At 38.2% G+C, this 23,277-nt stretch overlaps 2 protein-coding genes across 4 annotated transcripts in view; one reads left to right on the forward strand and one right to left on the reverse strand.

Annotated features, from left to right (window-relative positions):
* Positions 1–18,381, forward strand: part of slc25a21 (solute carrier family 25 member 21) — a 203,205-nt gene extending 184,824 nt beyond the window's left edge. For both annotated transcript variants that reach the window (XM_014019776.1, XM_014019775.1), the window contains exons 6-11: positions 1,149–1,208; positions 6,290–6,397; positions 6,497–6,661; positions 12,644–12,825; positions 15,590–15,642; positions 16,136–18,381. In XM_014019776.1, coding sequence (XP_013875230.1) covers positions 1,149–1,208; positions 6,290–6,397; positions 6,497–6,661; positions 12,644–12,825; positions 15,590–15,642; positions 16,136–16,197 — 630 coding nt within the window. In that variant the 3' untranslated portion in view covers positions 16,198–18,381. The remainder of the gene's footprint in view (positions 1–1,148; positions 1,209–6,289; positions 6,398–6,496; positions 6,662–12,643; positions 12,826–15,589; positions 15,643–16,135) is intronic.
* A 3,104-nt stretch (positions 18,382–21,485) lies between these two features.
* Positions 21,486–23,277, reverse strand: part of pax9 (paired box 9) — a 5,938-nt gene continuing 4,146 nt past the window's right edge. The window contains exon 4 of one of the 2 annotated variants that reach the window (XM_014019774.1): positions 21,486–22,082. In XM_014019774.1, coding sequence (XP_013875228.1) covers positions 21,828–22,082 — 255 coding nt within the window. In that variant the 3' untranslated portion in view covers positions 21,486–21,827. The remainder of the gene's footprint in view (positions 22,083–23,277) is intronic. The other variant, XM_014019773.1, reaches the window with a different exon arrangement.

Genomic DNA, 23,277 nt, shown 5'->3' on the forward strand with positions numbered 1-23,277 from the left:
GGATGACAATAACATCTTAAAGAAAGAAGCAGAGAAAATATCAAAGTACAAGTATCTGGAGATAGAATTCCAATGCATGTAATTTAGGGGTGTCCCAATCTGATATAAATATTTTTTTTATTTTATTTAATTGAACAATGTTCCTATGTCTAAGTTAAAAAAATTGTATAAAAATAAATCGGACRATTTTTTTCTCATACCTATTATTGTTGACTCTTTTTTACTGTTTGACCTGTTCAAGACTTTTAAGATTTAACACTACAACAAAAGTAATCAAAGAACGTAGGATTCACTCTGATTTTGTATCGGGTCGATATCTGTATCGTCCAATACTCAAGGCAGCAATATCAGTATCATATTGGAAGTGAAAAAGTTGTATCGGGACCCCCCTACTGTAGTTGGACCTTTAGGAACAATGAAGAAAGGATTTCAAGAGCAACTGGACAAACTCCCATGTAGAGTCAATGCCAAAGAAATGCATAAGAATATGCTTCTTACTTTGATGAGTACTTGGCTGAACACCAGACAGCGATTAAACCTGAGGGGCCTGATTGGCCCCTGGTGAATGAAGCAGCAATAAACGAAGAAATGCTGAGAAATATAATAATTTAAAGCTAAAATTACATAAATTACCTAAACAAACTACTACGGTACAAGCTAAAATTAGAAAAACAAAAAATAAAACTCATAAAACAATAACTAAAGAAAAAATGTTAAGCAAAACTTTGTGTTTTAAAAACGCACAAAGTTTTTCAAGGATTTGAATGTCTTGAACAAGCTATACACTGACGTTTTAACACTGACAAATCTGAAACTACCATTATGCCAAAACAGCATACAGAAAAAACTGTAAACAGGAAAACTTCCATGAGAATTCTCACTGAGCATTAACACATTGAAAGATCTAGCATACCTTGAAGGTGTACACATTGCCTGTTTATCATTCATGTCAGAGATTTTAACCCTTTTCATGACCAAGGATGGTTACATAACATTATTACTCTTTCATCTTTAGTTGCTAAAAATATCACTTGTGAAATATGTTGATTTATTTCCTCTTCATTCTTCAGTATTTTGGAGGCAGGTATGTGTCGGTGTGTTTCTGAAACTGTCTAAGTGTTCTTTTCGTCCTTGTGTTTCCTCTAAAGTTTTTTACCTTCGAGCAGTACAAGAAGCTGCTGGGTTTGACTTCCTTGTCTCCAGGTTTGGTGAGTCTGCCACACAAAAACCCCTGAAGACATGCACACTTAGAAAAAGAAAAAAAAAACATAAAGAAGAGAACCAGGAAGAATGGTACACCCAAAGTCAAATATCTGCTCACCTGCCAGAGCTTTTAAAAACATAGACAAATGCCAAGAATAATATCACCATGCAAATGAGAGCACCTGTTTCTGTTAAACTGCAGTTTAGGATTTTAGACTAAGATCAGCACCTAGTGAGACGCAACAGAGTTAGATGATTTGGTCAAACCTTGTAAATAATGTGTGCAGACACATGGTGTTGATGTGTTAACACTTCAGTTATGGTAGTGATGACTATGGGCTACTTACTACCTTACCAAATTTAGCGAAATATCTGTAAATTTGAGAGCGTTATAGTCATTTTAGTGTTGAAGATTTATTTGATTTTTTTAGTAATTTTGGCAAAGTCCTTTTTGTCAGGTGTGAGCTTTTGCTGCCATGAGACTCTGTCCCACTGGCTAAATATTGCATTAGCACAAAAAAATACAACTTCAAACCTCTTCAAGTACATTAGTCAACAATTAATGTGCATCAAGAAGTCTTTTGCAGTATGAATATTGCACACACTGACATTGTGATGACAATATATTCGTTATGCTGTGCAATCCTATTAGACTCGAGATATTTTGTTTGGTGGTTTACCCACATCACCATTTTTCCAAGAATGAATGCTTTTCTGCTCAGACAATTTACTAATCTGTCAGGTTTCTAGTATTATGTGTCCCCTCTCTATAGTAAACTCATTCCTACACCCTTGGCTGCTGGTTAGTTAACTCAGAAACACCACAAGCAGGAGGATGCACTGGCAAATATGTTTTTTAAACTATAAAAACTAATACTAGAACTAATAAAAACTAAACTAAAACTAAGCATTAAACAAACAATTAAAAACTAATAAAAACTAGCTAATTCACTGTAAAAACTAAATGAATTAAAAGAAAAAAAGTCAAAATGAAATTAAACTATAATGACAAATCCAAAACTACTATAACCTTGGTACCAACAATTTAGTCTGCATCTGCAGTTGAGAGTTTAGTTGTACCTCATTTGGAGCATCAGCTGGTCATTAGCAGTATGTGTCTGCCTGAACTACTGAACTAAATTTACTTCATTCCAGACAGCAGAGCAGCCATGAAGCCATTTTACAGACATTTCTTAGGTGCTAATCTGAGTTCACCTAGTAGAACTGGCAGTCTGTCAAGAACTGTCTTTATTACACTTGCAATTTTATTTTTTGGCTGACGATGGGTGAGGATGAACAATGGATTTAAATGTTATAAATACAGAAGCGGCAGAGTGTCGTTTACATMATTGTTAATAGATTTGCTTTTGTTCTTCTGAACCACAGTTATAGTCAAAGACCCTTTGGAAGAGAAAGTAAAACTAAACAATTAAAAAACAGAACGAAAGCTTGGCCGATAATAGCTTTTTGTTCAGCCTGTGTCCAAAAAAGAAGTTTGCATTGCCAAAAGCCTGCTACTTTTATGTGCATTATAAAACGGAACCCTGTAAAACCCCTATTAAACACACTGACTGTTTAAAAAAGATCATTTCAAGCTGAATTTTTGTGCCCTAATCAGCGCTCACAACAAAAGTATTACAATATTATCCAAATTAAGCGCCAATATCATGGACCTTTTTTAATTGTAATGCAGTTTTCCTGACTAAAACTGCAGTTTTTGCCATACGTTGATAACAAATGCTGGAAAAAAAAATGTGCGTTTTACGAGACTTTTGTCATGTGGGAAAACAGATTTTGAAGCTTCAAACTGCATGACTCTCCAATGAAATATCTGAAATGACAGGAATCCATTCTGTTMTCTGTCATTGTAGATTAGTCACTGTTAATATTGCTCTATCCTCTGGACAGTAATCATAAAGAAATGTGCCTAGAATGAAGCAAACATGGATCCTTTCATTGTTTGTCTTTACTCTCACATGCTTCGGATAAACCAGAAATGTGATTCTTCTAAAATATCCTCCATTATCTATACCTGCTTCTTCCGTTCAGGGTCATGGGGGTTACTGGTGCCCATACCCAGCAGTCAAAGAGCGAGGGGTGGGGTACACTCTGGACAGCTCGCAAGTCCATCACAGGGACATATAGAGACCAACGAGACAAACAACCATTCACAAACTCACACCTAAGGACCCTTTAGAGTTACCAATTAGTTCAACAGTCATGTTTTTGGTCTGTGGGGTACCTGGAGAAAAACCCACARATGRATGTAGAGAACATGCAAACTCTACTCAGAAAGGTTCCTAGCCCAGATTCGACCCAACAACCTTCTCACTGAGAGGAAACAACTTCACCAACTGAGCCACCGTGACATCCTCATCTAAAACTTTTAAATGAATTATTTTGATCTTTTGATGTTTGAATAATTAATACCTTAATTAGTGTAAATAGCTGTTTGAACAAACTCATTTTGGAGAAACAGAGTTTAACGCTGACAAGATTGATGTGCTAATAACTAGTTKAAGCAAAGCTGAGATCAAAGGGGATCACTGCTTCCTTAAAGCAACTCAGGACTCAAACATTTAATAGTGGGTTATGTTAACGCTGTTTTATAACCTTTTAGAATACCAGTATTTTTTAATTCAGTGGTTTTCACTTAAATTTTTTGCAAGCAGAAATGGCAGCAGGAGCTTGCTACTTTTGGTGCCATCTGGAGCACTTCCTGTAGAGATATCAGASTATTTCTGCCAGGGAAACAAAATATTTTTATCTAAAACTGACTACAATGTAAAAAAAACATTTGGAGTCAACTCTGTTTAAAGGAGACATGCATTAAAATCATTTTTTGATATAAAATATAAAGTAGAACTGCAATGCTTTGGTCTGAATTTCTCCTTATTGTAACTCCACAAGCCCCTCTTTCACCCCTTTTCTGAGGTGTGTTTCAGAACAACTCGTTTTGAGGCTGTCTCATTAAATCCAAACAAGGTGTTTCACACCCCTCTCCCCTCCAGCTGTCCAGAGTGGTCCACTTTAGCTTGATAGAGGGGTTTACAACCATATAACAGTACAGAAACTTTTAATTTACAAATTAATTAAAAGATGTCAACAACAGAAGACATCCAGCCTTACATGTTGGAGCCTGAGTCTGATCCAGAGCCAGAGGAGAATGAAGACCACCAAATTATAGTTGTTAGGTCCAGACCTTATTTGGCAGTTCTGTTGCAATTGTTCAGAAAACATCATATAAAATTGGAAAGAAAAAAAATTGTTTTTTTTTTTTGCCTCAGTTAGTCCATTCAAAAAAGGCTGTAACTTAGTCTGTTTTACATATATATTGTGATGTTTAGTAATAATAAAATAATTTAAATAACTTTAAGGAATGGTTGTACTCTTTTAAAAATATTCAGGAGTTTTTTATTTGTTTGTTTGTTTGTTTCTTGAGTTTTCTGTTAAATTCAGTCCAAGTTTAAAGGTGGCTCTGTTTGACTTACCCAGGCGTGGTCACCAACCATTCATTGTGGCCAAATGTTCCCCATGATGGATGGCTTACCTGTAAGTCAGTATCGTAAGCCACCTTGAATATCCTCAGCTTTTTTGGCAGCCTTTAGTAGAGATCTGTTAACCCAGCTCATCCATCATTCTCTCTCTCACTCTCCTATGCTGCCTCCTTTCTGTTTTCCCCCTGCAAGTGCTTCTAACCTCAGATTCCCCAGAGGTCTGCACATATCAAATACTGTAATCACATCAGATCATTAGTGCAATTGAACTACAGATTGGCTCTGAACGCACCTCTTTCTCTCCACTTCAACGTGGCACAGCTGAATGCCTTCACTCTGATTAATGAGGACACACACAGTAATAATACAAATAAGGAATTAAAACGTGGCTGCCTGGCTGTGTAAACATCACGAGGCAGTCTGAGAGGATGGGTCCCGGGGCCCTGACAGCAGGATAAAGACGCAGGGAGAGTAATGAGCTATAGACACGTTCTCGACATGTTCCCATTACYCTCCTTGCTAAGCACGTACACACAGACACACAATCCTGCAGGATGACAGAGCCCAGTGCAAATACATGTTGCTGTTGCAGGTTCTACTTTAGATTACTTGCCAGGTACGTATATTATTATGATCTCCTGCTACCAAAGACAAAAGTGAGATAATGTTTTTGCATGTTTTTGTGTGTGTCATTAATTAAATACTTCATAAACCGCTGAACAGATTGTAATGAAGCTTTCAGAAATAGGTAGAAATCAAACATTTTACAGATACTAACCGAAATTTGTCATTGTAGTAAATGAGCATTTTTCTTAACACGTATTTCGACAACAACATATTGTCTCTGCCTCAAACAATGTTTGTTGGGGTCAACTTCTGTCTGTTAGCAAAATAACCCATGAAACACTTTGAAAAAGTAATCATTGGATGTACGTCTACAACTGATTAATGCTAAAGTTAATCCAATTCATGTCCACCGCAGCCAGTTGACCGTAGCCCACACACCAATGACTGTAACTCAGTGAATTTTACAGATTTTGAGGATCGTTCACGACACAAACTGAGTGTTACTTCTTGCAGAATGTAGATGTTATTTTTGAGGTTTGACCAAAACAGTTACAACTTTGTCATTCCTCAACATGAGATGATCTTAATCTAAAACACAATCATATAAGGCAGCAGGCGATATGCTTTCACTCAAGGAGTGCTAGACTAATAATAATAGTTTCTTTCTCAATATTGAAATAAAGTATTTCCAACTTCCTTTAATGCAGTTCTCTAGAATTTCACCCCTCCCCCCCAATCTGTCATCTGGCATTTTGTAAAATGATAACACCCGCAGGTGTCTTGTGTGTTTCTGCAAGCATTTGTCAAACAACAGTGATGACTGCCATGACAGAGATAAATTTGCATTAATAAAAAATAAAACAACCTCAGAACAATTTCTGAGAAGGACAAAGTTGAGCTCTTATAGCTGGAAGATGTTGGCTATCTTCATCATCTGTAACGGTTTATCTCTTCTGCTAAATTTTCTCCTCTCACTCTCAGTCCTAAATCTTGTCCACGTCCCCTCCCCCTCTCTCCCTCAGGCGCTGTCTGCAGCAGGTCTCGGCTCAGGCTTGACCGAGGCCATTGTTGTCAATCCCTTCGAAGTGGTGAAAGTCAGTCTCCAAGCCAACAGAGACTCCTTCAAAGAGGTGGCCTGAAACAGAATACCATGTTAACTTATTGATCGTTCACCTTTTTTTTCTTATAGTTCCCTAACAAGATCTTTTTTTAAATACTGTCCATTGCAGCAGCCCTCTGCTTTTGCTCAAGCGAAACACATAATCAAGTCTGGGGGCTTTGGACTGAGAGGACTGAACAAAGGGRTGACATCAACACTGGGACGACATGGAGTCTTCAACATGATCTACTTTGGCTTCTACTTCAATGTCAAGGATGCTATTCCTACCAGCTCGGTAAAATGTCGGCAAAGATGGGGATTAATGTTTTTGCCCATATCTGTGTGTGTGTACRTGGATTTGTTACCTTTTTAAGACCGTTTCTGGTATAAGTACCTACCTTGTCAGGACCAGTAGTCCTTATGGAGACCAAAGAACGGTCGTAATATCTACTTTTGGGTGGGGGGTTAGGTTTAGGGTAAGGGGTCAGTGTTAGGTTAGGACTGGAAATGAATGGAAATCAATGAATGGTCCTAATAAAGATAAAAATACAAACTAATGTTTGTTGACGTCTATCATAATGGTAAAATATTTCACTGGATGGATTTTAATTAAAATCTCAGACAGTAATCATCAGAGGTGGGCAGTAACAAATTAAATTTTATTGAACACTATACTTAAGTACGGTTTACATTTTTGTACTATTTACTTTTACTCCACTACATTTTAACGATAAAACATCTGACTTTTTACTCCAATATATTTCTCTAAAGGCTTTAGACACTAGTTACTTTTTGGACCGTGTTTGTGTAGTTTGCCTTTATTTTGTTCCACCACACTGTAAAATGTCACATTACACCCCTATACAGTAAGTGGGGATAAGCAGTGTTCAAGCTAGTCCTAGTGTTGCCTTATAGGTACACTAAGTATACTAGGCATGTTTCAGCACTATTGTAGGTCTTTATTTAGATCCTGATTAGTCCTCCTCATTTTAACATGGACTTGTCTCAGTTTGGACCAAAGTTAAAGCATTTTAGACTTTTAGTCTCTTTGGTCTATCGTTTTGCACCAAATACACTTATTAAATTGTTTTGTACAAAAGTGTTTCTAGTTTATTGTAACAAATATTATTTTAAGTTCAGTAAACTAGTACAAATATTACAAATAACTAAAAAGCTCAGAATGAAGTGCTTCCCCTAAAGATTAGATTCAGAGCTCCTCAATTAGTCCCTTAATATGAGGCTCTATCAAAAACTTTCCCAAGCCTTGTCCTTGAACTGGTGACTTTGTAGAGACTTAATGAGTTGACAGTTCTTGTAAAAGAGGCATAATGTGGAATACTGTATATAGATTTCAGTGGTGCAGGGGGTTGCAATCTCCCTGCAGGCAGAGCGTTGGTGGTTCAAATCCCTGCCTGAGCGCATATTGTTATTTTGTACCTGGGAAAGACACTTAACTCAACTTCCCCATGTATAAACATGTTGGTGTGATTGTGGTGGTCTGGAGGGTCCAATGGTGCAGAACGGCAGCCAGACTTCTGCCACTGAATTTGACCGAGTGAATGAATAACACATTAATTGTAAAGCATTTTTGAGCATCTAGAAAAGTGCTATATAAGACTAATGGATTATTAATATTATTTTTGTTGTTATTATTATTGTTATCATCATACTGATCTGACCAATATACTGTAGCAGAAATTGTCCCAATTATTCTCAGCTACACTCAAATGAAATGCATTGTTTAAAAAAGTTCAAATCACATACTCCAGTACTTTAAGTAATAATCTGARWYAGGTACTTTTTACTTTCATTGGAGTTATACAGTATTTGACCAGRAGGATCAGTACTTTGACTCAAGTAAGGAAACTGAGTACTTTGTCCACAACTGGCAATCATGGCAGCATGACGGCTCAGTGGTTAGCACTGATGCCTCAAAGCAAGAAGGTCTTGGTTTGATCCCTTGTTTGGACCCGGGGTCTTTCTGTGTGGAGTTTGCATTTTCCTTGTGCTTGTATGGGCTCTCTCCAGACCACAGCACAAAAATATGTACAGTAGATTACCTTCAGGGCCAGGTCACCCTTGCARGTGAGATCTGCAATCTCATTGAGATTTGTCTGGTTTAATAACGATAAAAAAAATTAAATCAATTAATTAATTAATTAATTAATAAAAAGTACATCTACAGCCTTTTTGTAATTTAAAGTGAACTCACTTCTAGATGGCCCTCACTGATAAGAACACTTAAAAACCACAAAAATGGCTGTTAATTTGTCAGTTTTACAGTTACTGAACTTAAAATTACTGTAGTAGTAGCTAAAAGTCATCATCAATACAAAACCTGAGAGCTAGTGTCACGTGTCATTTTGAAGGTTCAACTATACCAGGTACTACTTTGTCCCTTTGTCATAATAAGATCTAACTGACATGAATGGGGGACAGGCTGTATGCTTTCTGTCTAAGAATGCAAGGCCTTGAATTTAATTTAAGTGTTTCTAACCTTTGATTCTACGTACTTCTGGCAACCTCAGGCTCAGCAATCCTCAAATGTTCTAGCCACATAGTTAGAGGAGAATATCAAGTGTTTAAAAGTCATTATTTGCTTGGCATGGAGGAAGCAAAAATCAGAGGGGAGCTTCCACGATCAGCTCTGCTAATACCCCGTCTGTTTGCTCTTCATAACATCCTCAAAGTTTCAGGTTACACATCCGGCACTGCCTGATGGCCCAAACAAAAGTTAATTTTGTTTAATGGAAACGTTACCATACGTTACTTCCACATGTACAAACTGGAGCATTCGATTAACTCCAAAGAACTAATTGGAAGCAGACAACAGTGCTATTTTTAAGGAGGAGGTCACAGTGGGAGGCCTGGCTCTGCCATATTTTCAACATTTTTCCAGTGGCAGAAAAATGTACCTAGACTTGGTCATCCTTTGTGAGGGATAATTATGTGGCCGGATGACTGAAATGGCTCCATTCTTGGGTTGTGATACTATTTTTGAGAGACTAACAAGTGCTACAGTACTGTCAAAAAATACATGCCCCTTTACAGATTTCTACTGTTTTTTGCTTTTTTGTCGCATCTAAATATGTCGAATTATTAAATAAAATCAAATGTTGATATCAGATAGAGATCTCCTGAGTAAACACAAGTTGCAGTTTTCAAATGATGATTTCAGTTATGAAAAGTAAAGAATGTTTTAAATCAACCTGGCCTTATGTGACCAAGTAAATTCAGTTCATACAGTACAGTTTAAGTTATGAATTATTTATTTATTTATTTATTTATTTATTTATTTATTTATTGTTGTTGAGTTCAATTTCGTTCATCACTCCCTCCCACGATTACTGCCAGACTTGTAGAATCAAGAAATTACTTAAATAAATCCATTACCTATAAATGAAGAAACCAGCGAACAGTGCTGAAACTTCCCAGAAGTGTCCAGTTTTTGTCAGATTCCTTCTTGCAAAATGTCTTATTTTATCTCCATCCATGAGTTTTTGGCCATTTGACTATCATTATACACTGCCTGGCCAAAACAAAAAGTCGCCACCAAAAAATAAATAAATAAAWAAAGGTCACACTTTAGTATTTTGTTGGACCGCCTTTAGCTTTGATTACGACACACATTATTTGTGGCATTGTTTGGATAAGCTTCTGCAATGTTACAAAATTTATTTACATTCAGTGTTGCATTCATTTTTCACCAAGATTTTGCACTGATGATGGTAGAGTCTAACCACTGCACAAAGCCTTCTCCAGCACATCCCAAAGATTCTCAATGGACTCCGTGGAGCCAATCCATGAGTGAAAATGATGTCTCATGCTCCCTGAACCACTCTGTCATAGTTCGAGCCGATGAATCCTGCCATTGTCATCTTGGAATATGCCTGTGCCATCAGGGAAGAATCCATTGATGGAATAACRTGCTCATTCAGTATATTGAGGTAGCTGACCTCATTCTTTGAGCTCAGACTATTGCTGAACCTAGACCTGATCAACTGCAGCAACCRCACATCATAGACCTGAGTTAAATCCAGGTGGGGARTTTTTTTGGTTGGGCAATGTAAATGTCTGCTTCAGGGCACAACGGTTGGATTCTGGAAAAGAGTAGTTGAAGCAATACACAGGATTTAAACACTTGCATCATAAACAAACACACCACAAACTTCTGACCAATCATACAATAATTTCCTATGCAGAGGGGTTGAAAAGTTCTTCGGCAGGTTGTGACAAGAAGGGGCGGAAGACTTGAAGTTGCYAACAAATTACACAATTTTCATTACGCACCTGCGACAAGGAGAGCAGATTTCAACATGGAGTACGTAGAGACCTTATATCCCTGCAGATCTTACACTAAGTTAAGGTCAGAGTTRTTGATTCAACAGTAACAAAGAGGCAAAAAGTGTCCTCCAGGGAAAATTTCCAAAGCCAAAAATGACAAATGCCCACCTCACACTTAACAAAAAACATCTTCATAATCCCCACAGTTTTGGGGAAATATTCTTTAGACTGACAAGACAAAAGTGACATTTTTAGGAAGATGTGCCTTCCYTTCTAACTGCATTTTAAAGAAAGACCAATACCAGTAGTCAAATATGGTGGTGGTAGTGTAATGGTCCAAGGCTGCTTTGCTGCTTCAGGACCTGGACAACACACTGTAATTGATGGAAGCATTAATTCTGCTTTTTACCAGAAATTTCTGATTGTCCGGTTTATGACCACAAGCTCAAAAACACTTGGGTTCTGCAGCAGTACATTGATGCACAGCGGCAAAATTACAAATAATTACTTAGGGGGATTGATTAGATTTTTATCCTTAATCAATGAAATCATCATTTTGTATTTACTCAGTTAGCTTTATCTGATATTCACATTTGTTTGTTGATCTGAAACATTTAGGTGGGACAAAAAAGCAAACAGAAGAAACCTGTTAGGTGAATACTTTTCCCAACACTGTGTTGTAGAGTCTTGTAGCTTTTGACGTCTTGCAGGCTGAGCTGTTGGTGGCATTTCTCCAAAGCAGTTTATCGGCAACATGAGCAATGAGCTTTCAAATCAATCATGGCAATAGTCAAATTCAGATTCCCAAGCCCAGGCTTCTCTAGTATGAACATTTGAATAGGAGGCAGATACACACTGCCATCATTCAACAGTGAATGTGTGAGGAGATGTTTGCTTAAGGCTGTTAGGAAGTGGGTTGATGGGTGTACTTAGCCGTGGCTATATCCCCCCACTCCTCACATCCCACTTGAAAAAATCTGAAGAAGTGGGATTAGCTGTTGATTTACCACAGCTCTCAGGGTGTCCGGCCGTTTGAGAAAGCCCTGGACAGGAGTGGCTGCTGTCATTTGTAAAAATATCCTGGCCAATTAGCTGTCAGAGCTCTCTGAGTCTGGGCTTCTTTGGTACAGTAATACCCCTGTGCCGAGTCACAGCCCAATTACCCAAATTGTCCCCATATGCCTTCCCAGTCTGCCTGCATGAACCCTGTTTATAAATCCTCCCGTCTCGGCTCCTCGAAGAACATGTGCTTCTGCTCAGCCAATCACAAGGCCGCACCGCCGTCAAAAAGCACAAATCTGCCCCCCGCTACCATAAAATGACCATCGCTTTCATGCCAGCTTTGCAATCATACTCGTCGGTCCCCTCCTGCTCTTTTCCTTTTCACTCATACTTAGTGTCTTATATACTGTAATTACTAAATCACAACATTTGTTTTATTATTTTGTTTATTTTTGGTGTCATGTGCCAATAAATTTAACACTACATTAGCTTTTTATTGCCTGCCCAAGAGACGACAAGCAATGATTCTGAAGTTTTTGTCTGTGTGTGTGATGGTTTGTCTGCCTGTTAGCACAATATCTCATCAAACCACTGAGTGGATTTTAATGAAATGCTCAAAAGGAAATCAGAAAATAATCCTTGGTTGTTCATCTACAACTCTAATATTTGGAGTCAAATGGATTTGAGATGGCCGCCTCTTCAGAGAAGTGTGATAATGGCTGTAACTCAGTCAGTTTTACAGATAGTGAGTTAAAAACTTGCTAAACTTGCGAGATCTCACAGTATTGCATAACATCCTGCATGACATTATTTTGAAGATTTGACCAAAACGGCTACTTTTGACATTTATTACTAGCACAGTCTAAAAGTTTCAAGACAGCAAGTAGTCTGTATTCTTTCAAGGTATGCTGGGTCTGAAATATTTTCATTGTCTTCACTAAATAAAATGTGCTTCTTGAACCAGTCTGCTTTATCTTAATCTTCTCTGCAGGACCCCACGTTAGAGTTCCTCAGGAAGTTCACCATCGGCCTAACGTCTGGAACCATCGCCTCATGTGTAAATATTCCCTTTGACGTGGCCAAAAGCCGCATCCAGGGGCCCCAGCCGGTGCCAGGAGAGATCAAGTACCGCACCTGCTTCCAGACCATGGCACTGGTGTACCGTGAAGAGGGGTAAGAGCCTGTTGTGGGGGGATAAGTAACCAGAAAATACTGTCACAGGTGCATCCGAGAATTTATGAGACACTTTGTTGTGRTAGCAGTTGATGGTTGGTTTTCTAACAAAGTAATTATCAGTGAGGACAAATACACCAGTTTCAACTCCAGATTAACAGCTAGGTAAGTTTGTACACTTCTAGTTCAAAAAGCTTTGTGCAAGACTGTGAAATACTCCTTTTTAGATTATTGGTTCTACTCCTCCCAAACATTTCTGCAGTGTGCTTCCTCTGTAGCAGCTGCTGACATATTTTCAAGCCTCAGAGAACGACAGCTCCAAATGAAGGCTTCAAGGGAAGATGTATGTTTTGTTAGCAATCGCCCCGGGCTTTCCACTTCAGCCCCATGCCGCTCCACAAGACAAGACCCTGCGAGATGTTTGTAGTTAGTGGATGTCGTTAGCCTGCAGTTGGGGGTTTGCTACGAAAACAGTGCTGAAACATTGTCGCAGGAGTGCAGAAAGTGTGCCCCCTCTGCCACATCCCCTTCTCTAACACAACACAGTCTCAGCTAATTAGTGGTCCCTATGGGAGACATCGTTAAGCAGACCCTAACGAGCCGCACGGCGCTCCACGGGTCAATCTAATCAGACAGAGGGCCAGGGAGGAAGTGGGTCGAGCCTTATTAACGCCATCAGTGGCGGGAGCAGTGAGTGGGACAGGGAGCAGGAGGCAGAGGCAGGCAGCCACTGATCACCTTGAATGCATTAAGGGGCAGGTACTCGTCAGTGCCGGCTCTCAGACCCTGATGGGGTGACCGGCATGCAGGGCGACAAAAAGCAAGGCAAGCACTCACTTCCACAATCATTCATGCATTTACAAGCTTGAACACAAATACATGAATATAGTCATAAAAAAATTAACAGGTAATGAAAGTAAAACTGCTTTTGTCACAGATATTGTTCTAAATAGTGCTTTTTATGTCCTTTTTTAATCTACAAATGAATTGAACTGAGAACTGGGATATCAATAATAATCACTAGAGTTGTAACAACTCACTGCAAAATATGAAATCAAATATCAAAAGTTTATGCCTAACTATATCAAATTGTCAAATTCCATACACATCATCATTGTTGGCATATTTCCTTTGACTTCAGGCGTCTCCGCAGACAAACGCACTGCAAAGTTGGCAGCAGTTCATAATTTTGCTTACAGTTATTTGATATAAAGTCAAATTAATTTTCATTCTAAGAAAAATATTGCAAAATATTTTGTTTCTTACTTGTTTTTTACTAGTTTTCATGACTTTGCAGTGAGTAGTTTTAACCTGGGTCCAATACTTGTACTTTATTTGGTTACTTTTCAGTAAGACGTGGATAAAATCTGTCAATATTTGAACAAATATTTTGTACAGCACATGCATTTTTAAAACATTGTATGTATCCTGTGTATAATAAGGGTGTGTAATGGTTTGTGTATTTGTATGTGACAGTTTGGTAGAGACGTTTGGGATGGGTACGTAATTTAAACAATAAATATGTATAATTTAAACGATGAGTTACAGTTACAGGTGATCACTGCTTTCACCAGGATCAAGGTTTTTTTTTTTTTTTTTTTTTTTTTTGGGGGGGGTGTGTGGGTGTCGCTGCATTTTACTAACAGCCCTGACAGGTGAAGATATTATCTATATGCTCTACAGTAAACAAAGCATGAATGTTTGGTCCAGAAAAATATGCAGAAGCTTGAAGACCTGCCTGTRMGAGACAAATCAGTTGGATGGAAAAGCTCGTGTGTTGTTGTTGGTTTTCTTTTGGCTGTTCCCTTCTGCAAACTCGCTTGAACAATTTGACAAGTGTCTGATGTTGGGTGCCCAGCTTGYCTCAACCTGCAACCCCAGGATTACGAGACAGCWTCACTGACCACCAAGCTAGCGCAGACCCAGATGGCAGGTGCACTTAAAAAAAAGCACAATTTTTTATCCTAAAAGTTGTATCAGGTTACCTTGAAAGATATACAGTATTTGTACCTATAGGACTGTACCATATATATACAGTATATTTATGGTACAAACAAAACGTTGACAAGTTAAATAGTTCTGGAAACTGTGTCAGTATATTTCAAGGAACAGCTGGACTGACGAGCCACTGTATCTTTTTGTAACTCGATATTTTAAGTGTGGATGACAAAGAGTTATACCAGATTATCAACACAAATTTCATTTCTCCACACGACTGTAGGACATCCCTTGCTGAGAAGCTTAGTGTTTCATATTTTATTAAATTTACAAATTTACATTTTCACATAAAGAAGAAAAAGACAAAGAAGAAGAGAAATGTAAGAACTGTGAAGAGAGAAACCGATAGGAATTCGACGACGTGAAATGTACACCAATAACACACAAGACAACACACCCAACATCTGACCATCAGAAAAAGAAGAAAAATAAATAAGAAGAAGCTTTCTGGGGTTTATCAGACTTTCTGTTTGACAAGAAGACAATATTTATAGTTCAGGCTAAAAGGAAAAACCTACCTTGCTTTATGTTAAATGCCACCCAAGCRCTTCCTGCTAGCAGCAGCAGTGCTTTGTTTTCTGTTTTTGTCTCTCATTATTTTCTGTTTAACAAAACAAAAATAATACAAAGTAGTGCTTGCTTTTTTGTTTATCTTCCCTGTTGTACCAAACTGTGTCCCTCATACCAAAAAGTACCGAACCGTTGCACCCCTAGTAAATACATGCATATATTTATATAATTAAGCATATATTTTTCTTCACTGCAGGTATTTGGCGCTGTATAAAGGATTGGTTCCCAAGATTATGAGACTTGGACCAGGTAAAAAAAATCTTCTAATTCTAATAAAACTGAATATATCCTTGTTTTATATATAATATATTAGCAGTCACTTATTTTTATTTGAATTTCACTTTAGTTTTGGTTTTGTATTTCTTATATATATTTTTTACATTTCAATAATCAGCCAAATGAAAACTTTTTAGAAATGTTCATCCTGTCAGAACTTTCAAAGAATAAACAGTGAAAAATGTAGCCAGGATAGAGTGAAGATGTGGCGAGCACTGCATCCCTCCCAAACATACTAATGTGTCGTTAAACTGATTAAATCATCACATGTTTGAATTTTCTGAACAAGACAAAGCACCCGCCCCTTTGTGGACACTAGCTACAAATTTTGATGTTTGTTTAAAAAATATCTTTTTCCACTTTTCCAGGAAATCATATTTAGCAGGGCAGCACACACTGGCTGTCACTCACTTCCTATGGAAAATACTTTTGGTTACATGTGGCTCACGTTTATATTTTGTTACAGGTGGCGCGGTGATGCTGCTGGTTTATGAATATGTGTCTGGATGGCTACAGAAAAACTGGTGAAGGGGAAGAAAACGAAAAGGAAACGAGCAGTATTTCCCTATTAAATGTGCCTCGTTGCTTATTTTGTCAACTGACCTCTTTGACACCAGACCAAATTTACGTTTTTTTCTAGTTTCTTTAAAATATAAACTAGCATTACAATGTTTTTGAAACATTGTCTACTTTGTGAATTAAAATGTCCTAAAAACCTGTTTGCTTACAGAAATGATGAAAGCAAATCGTTTAGAGTTCTGATATCCAAGTTTAAATAAGTGTTATGGGCTTTAAAAGTGATGATTCAGGTMGTTTCAAGTTGCATTCTGTGAGAGGTTAATGCACAATCAATATCTCACCTGTTGTAGATGGCTATTTGAASGGCCTCAGTTTGGAGAAAGAGTTTAATGCTGACCAAACTGATGAGCTGAAGGTTCATTTAGGGAAAACCAAAAATACTGCCYTCTTAAAACAACCCGGAAATTTTATAGCTGTTCATGCAAACAAGACTTTTTAAACCTTTTCACTGCGCTCAGTTTTACTAAACTTATTTACATGTAATTTTAAGGTAATTTGCAAGCACAAATAGCCACAACAACAGCATTTCTAGTGCAGCCCGGGGGCACATCCTGTAAGAACATCAGGTGGACTTTCTACAACACATCCATTAATTGTAACATTTCCACAAAACCAACTTCAAACGCTTTGAACTTTCACTTTGAATATGAAAATGACAGAGTAAGTAATAAGTACTCAATAAATATTGTTAAACATTTAAAAATACATATTCTGTATGACCTAACTCTGTAACAGACTATTTGTAATTATTTTAAAATTAGTCATGTTTATTAATATTAAACATTGTTGCTTATGATCTAAATAAGCTTTGCTAAAAGAAAATATGAGAATACAACAAGAATAGTTTCTGTGCTTTAACACCTACACAATATGTCTGGTTATCTAACAATAAGCCTAACAACAAGTTTTTGAAGGCATAAACAATAATGAATGAGTTCTTTGTAACTCAGAGCATGTTCCCCATTCTGAGTTCAGGTTTTGCTCAAAGCTTATTTATCAGTAGTTTAAAACTTAATCCACACCAGTTCCTTCTTCTGAAGCTAACTCTTATTCACACACAGCTGCTGCACCGCAGTGACAGCGTGGATTCAAATTCCCACGTTCAATTTCCTTTTTTTTAATCAGAAACCATTTTCACTTCATTCATTTAATTATTTAAACCTACAAATTTACTTTTTTATTAACAAGAGTATTGTTATGTGTTTCATACCTTTAAAAAAATGTCAGGGTTCATTCTCAGATTTAAATCTCAGATTAAAAATTCTTTGGGTTTTATTAATTGTTGAATATTCAGACACTTAATTCTTACTAGAACACAACTACATTTTAGAACAGGAATGACTATATTGTTGTGTAATAAAACACTTTTTAAATTATTTGATATTTAATCAAAGTACTAATATATCTAATCAAAATTTGTCTTCAAAATTGGAAACATTTTGAATTAGCAAAAAAGTATTCATTGTTGTCTGAGCTTTAATAACAATTAATGACAAAAACAAAACCTATTCCTGTAGTATTCCTGCTTTATAAGCATGAAGTTCAGACGCCTCTATCTGCTTTTAAGAGACAGTAATTAGTAACTTTTTTAAAAGTAATGGTTTCTTATTTGCAAAAGTTTATTTCACAATATCGGCATAACAAATTTTTAATGCTTTTTAAGGACAAGTTTACAGTTAGTAATTAAGTTAGTGATTTTCTCCCTAAACAAAAGTTTTACCCATTAATATTTGTAAAAATATGAAAATCAACTTGTGTTTTTTTTATTAATTTGCTTGTTGGTTTTTATAAAASTCCTGTGAGCACACACTGACTACATGGTTTGAATCACTCCGACCCTTCAGGGCTCTTGTGTTCTCATTCCAGAGCCAACCCAATCCAAATTATATCAACAAAATCTACTGAAAGGGAGGTTGTTGTTGTTGTTTTTTTCTTTCTTCTMTGCATATTTGTAATTTTCAGTGCCATCACACATCTTTTCTTTAAAACATCACTGATAAATTACAGTGGATTTTATTATGTTCAGCTTTGACTTTTTTTTTGTCATTTTTTTCAATCTGACTTCTAAAACTTTGCTTAAAGAGACGGAAAACTATTATTGTGCAATGGTTAAAAAATAAAAAGTGAAAATAAGCCCCTCAGTGTGTGTGTGTGTGTGTGTGTGTATTGCGTTACACACTTGCCTTGTCTTCTAATAGCTGTGTGTTGTCACATGTTTGTCTGCGCTGGCAGTGCTTCAGCTCAGCGCTGATCTAAGCAGATCAGCTTTCTTCAGCCGACCGCACCATCACTCGCGTCTTGTCTCCCCACCAGGCGAGCACTTTGTTGTGTGACGAGCTGTCAGCCGAAAACGTCGCATTAGCCAATCGGGTGTCAGTCTCGTCTCTCTGCGGCCGGCGAGTCTGTGTCTGAGCATAGCTTTAGTGCAAGCTAAAACAACAAGCTGAGGAAATTCAAATGTGGCTGCAGGAACCGGGGAGGAGGGGGGGTCCGCACGCATTCTCTTTCTCCTCCAGACTATCTGTTCCACAAATATGCGACGGCACGCACACCTGTTGCACAGCCGTAGGCCTTAGCTGCTCTRAGGGACACATCCTAGCCTCGTGGTTGTAGGTTTTGCTGAGCCATGTTGGTATTTGACAGCCATCCTTAATGTGGGAGTTTCTTTGTGCCAAAATCAAACGGCTCCTGGTTTTTTGCCCAGGGGGGCCGTGGTGACAGACTAACAACTGTGGTTTCCAAACTGATGAAATTGTAAGCGCTTAACCTGTCCTTTTTTGTAATGAAGTGCTCAGAGTGTGTGTTTGTTTCAGACCTGACAGTTTAAAACGTGTGCGCCTCTGTTGCTGGTAGCTTGGCAACAAAGCCACCCTTTACCTGAATTCCACATGCAACTTTAATGCTCATAAATCAGCAAGATGTGCCGTCTTCATCTTCACCTGAAACACTTCACCCTCAGTGGCTCCGGCTTTGACAAGCCTGCAATCTGGCTCTGCCTGTCGCCTCCAATGCAAATACGATTAATGATTGCATTAAAACCTCCTCGATTTACATGACTTAGYAAAAAAACACTGCATTGCACGCACAAAAGGCAAGCAGACGTTCTTTTTTTCCCCAAAAAACGTTGTTGTTTTAAGACATTAGCAAAACACTCTGGCTGTCGTCAGCTTTTCAAACTCTTCATTGAGCAGAAGCATGCATGCCGTCCTTCATTCATCCAGTGTCAACATTCCCTGCTCTGTGTTACTCTGCACAGAGCCGCCTCGCTTCTGATTGCATGTGAACAAGTAAAGATAACCATATGACACTGAAGTCAGACTCAGCATAATTAATTATAAACATGTGTCTGCTCCGATTTTCAAAACTACACTTTTTTTTCAAACCATACAGCTGAACAACATTAGATGAGCCAGGATTATCAGAGTTTTGAGACGTTCTTTGTTGTTGGGAATTTTTTTTTAGGTCAGGAAGCATTGTTTTTGTGTGAGTCAGGTTCTTGTAGTTGAAAGCAAAAGTTGGTTGGACTTGTTGTGTGGGCCGGGTAAAATAACAAAACAGAACAGCTTTTTTTTTTCCTGCCTCTGAAAGACTTCGCAGTGCGTGATGGATGGTTAATGGTAYAGCCACGTTGGCTGGTTTGAACAGCCAGTGTGTGATCATCACGTCCCTGTGATGTGGTTCAGATACGGTCAAAGAGACACCACGATCCGTGAGCAACGGTCCGTGACCACTGGATGCGGGAAAGAATGCTTTCCAAGTCAAATCAGCTCCTGCCTACGAGGAGGACTGTTGACACTGTCACACGGAGGGCCTGTTTCTGCTGGGCGGATAGAAACACGAACCCAGGAGACGGAGCCCGGACTCCCTCCCCTTCCAACGCTCGGCAGCACTTTGAGAAAGCAGGTGAACAACTTTATCAAGTGATCCTTCAACACCTCCACACTGGAGCCCAGTTTGTTTAAAACCCCGGTTTCCACTGCAGGACTAGATGGGGCTTGCCTGACTCACCAGATAATTTATTACTTTACACCCCCTCCTCTTTCTCTAGAAAAAAAAAGGCACAAAAAGCCTTTTTGCATCTTTCTGCAATCTGGTCATTTTTCATTCGTCTGGTGTGTTTTTTCTTCTGTAAATCAACGTGGCGCGTTCGGCCTCGACAAACCCCGTTCGGCCCCTCGTGCCGCTGCTGAAAGTTTGRGTCGGAGACCTCGGAGATGCCCATTAGTGGCTCCCTGAGCGAACATGGACTACATCACAACCCTGCGAGTCTGGGGGCACGTTTTTAAACTTTTGTGCAAACAGGCAGGGATGTTCTAATTTAGCACCTCTAAACCAAACTAAAAGCATCGGCGTGACTTACATAAGTTATAAATCACTGAAAGATCAAAGGCATAAAGTTTAAAATTTACAAAACAAAAAGAGTTCATCTATTTAGTTGGAATTGTACAATTGTTAATGTTTTAGTAGAAACAAATGTTCTGAAACGTTTAGGAAAGAACATAAATTCAGCTCAATCAGCTGAAGCTTTTCTAACTAAAGGTTAGTGTAGAGATGTGAGATGTTTTATGGCCCGAAGATTTTCAGCGAATGGCTTTCTGTGGTGACAAACACTGTGCGCTCAGGCTTTTTGATAGACTTTCCTAATGAGCCATGACACATGGAAATCAAAAACACAGCCTTTGAGAGCGTGCATTTTTTTTTTTTTTTTGCTTTCTCTTTTGTTTATGAAAAGCAGTTTCCTACTCATGTAAAACAAGTCAGAATGCCACAATACCCTGAATTTACCATAGCTGATAGAAAGGTCAGCAGAAGTTAACACATTATTGTATAGCCGTGATCATGTTTCACTTCAAATAACCAGAAAAAAAAAGTTGAAAAATTGTAAAATTTAATAAGATACATTCAATTTCATTGTGCAACATTTGTCGATTGTTAAAATGCTCTGCTCCAACATGACGCCAACGCCAATTTTTTTTTTCCAAATGTGCATGACGGTTTTCATGCTTCCTGTGAGACTAATTGCACTTCATTTAACGTACCTTAAGCTAATAAATAAAATGTTTCCATGTAGCTTTTGCTAGACGTTTTAAAGGAGGGAAAAGAAGGATCTATTTGATCAAATCATAAACAACAAAAAATACAATTAAAAAAAGGCAACAGAAATCAACAAGCACCCTGAAACTCTCCAGCAAAGTGTTTTCCCTGTTTGTTAGTTTTTTCCTTCTGATATTCATTAATTTAGACTTTTTTTTTTTTTTTTTTTGCCTGAAGAGGAATGAATCTGAGTAGATTTTATGCTGACGGGTGGAGATACGGTCACACTTCAGTCTTTCCGAACACCTGCCTGCAAGTTCTTTGCACAGTTTTGGGTATGTGTGTGTATGTGTGTATGTGTGTGTGTGACTGTTTACTCCTTGCGTGTCTTTAGTCTGTTCAGCTGATCGAGGGGGGAGTTGGTGGCGTCTCGTTCAGAGGAAGTCCTTCATGGAAGGGAGGCAGTGAACCGTCACCACAGACACTGAGTRCTCTCTGCCCCGCTGCCCCCCACCCCTCCTCCCATCAGCCCCGTGGAGGCGACCTCACAGTGCCGAGGCTGCGAGCGGGTGGATGGCGTCGCGGTTGGCCGTCATGCCCTTGAAGGCCAGWGGAGAGGCGATGTCACAGCTGTGGGGAGAGAGAGCACTGCCACTGGCCGGCTGCCATGTGGGGCCGGTCACATAGGCCGACGTGGTGGCGCTGTACCCCATGTAGGGTGACACTTGGGTGGGAGGGTGGTAGGGAGGGATGCTGGGTGCTGTGACATAGCTGTTCACTGTGGGCAATCCATTCGGCGTCTGGAAACAGAAAGAAGAAAAATGGATTAAATCTTATCTGAAATAACCAAAATTAAATTACCTTGGGGTGTTTTTTTTCTCCTATTTTTTTGGTCGCATTTCATTTTCTTAGAGAAAATAAAATATTTTTTCGCACATAAAAGAAAACAACCTATCCTACACAAACACACAGACACACAGCAGCTATAGGAGAAAGTAATGTTGGTTGAGTTATAACCAGCAGTTTTTACTTTAACTTCTCAGCCACCACATAAAAAAAACCTTCGTTTTGATGAAAGTCTGAATGGTCAGTTATGCGCGCTCACGCTCCTGGAACACATTAAACGAGAATAAAAACCAAACATGCATCAGTGTCGGAGATGGTGGACCTTCCACCAGCAGCTTGATGCCCCGACAGGAGCGCCACGAAACAGATGTCGTGATAGGCTGAGAGAGAAAATGCTCGAAGGAGGAAAATATGATGGCGAAGGGTTCAAAGTAAGACCAGGCTTTGCTTCTCTGGCTCTGTGACAGGAGCTAATATGAGGATTTCACTCAAACATTTGGATCAGGGAGGCCGAGTTTCTGTTGATGGGTGGTCTCTTAAGTCCCAGAACTAATTTAACAGTCAGGAACTTTTCTGTTTCTGCGGCATATTTTTGTTTACCTGTTTAACTGAAACTATATTACTGTTTCAAAAGTACAAAAAAAAAACTTGGTGAAAATTACATTTAGGAACATTACAAAGCAAAGATATTCCCTTTTGTTCACTTGAAAGGTTTTACCTGTATGCATATGCATATATATATATATATAAAGAGGCAGCTTACACAATTATATTATATTTCAGTAAATCTATATGTTGCATTCTGATGGTATTTTTATGAGCTAAAAATAATGTGAAAATGTCTGTCTATATGTATGTATAATTATAGCACACAAACAGTTTTTGTTCAGATTGCATTATTGCTCAATTAGTTTAATTTGATCATGATAGGACACAAAGGTAAGCAAACTAATAAAAAATAAATTAAAAAAGCACTCTTTAGTAGAACAACTCGTGTTATCATGATGTAGGAAGAAGAATAAATTTGTTAAATCATTCAATTAATGCAGTCTTGTCCAAAAGTATTTTTTCTGCACATATTTTCTAAAAGAATACATTGGTTAAAATGCTATGGAAATCTTGTAAATATGAAAATATTAAACCCTAAAT

The sequence above is a fragment of the Austrofundulus limnaeus genome, unplaced genomic scaffold, assembly GCF_001266775.1.
Source record: "Austrofundulus limnaeus strain Quisiro unplaced genomic scaffold, Austrofundulus_limnaeus-1.0 Scaffold230, whole genome shotgun sequence".
In the NCBI taxonomy this organism is placed as follows: Eukaryota; Metazoa; Chordata; class Actinopteri; order Cyprinodontiformes; family Rivulidae; genus Austrofundulus; species Austrofundulus limnaeus.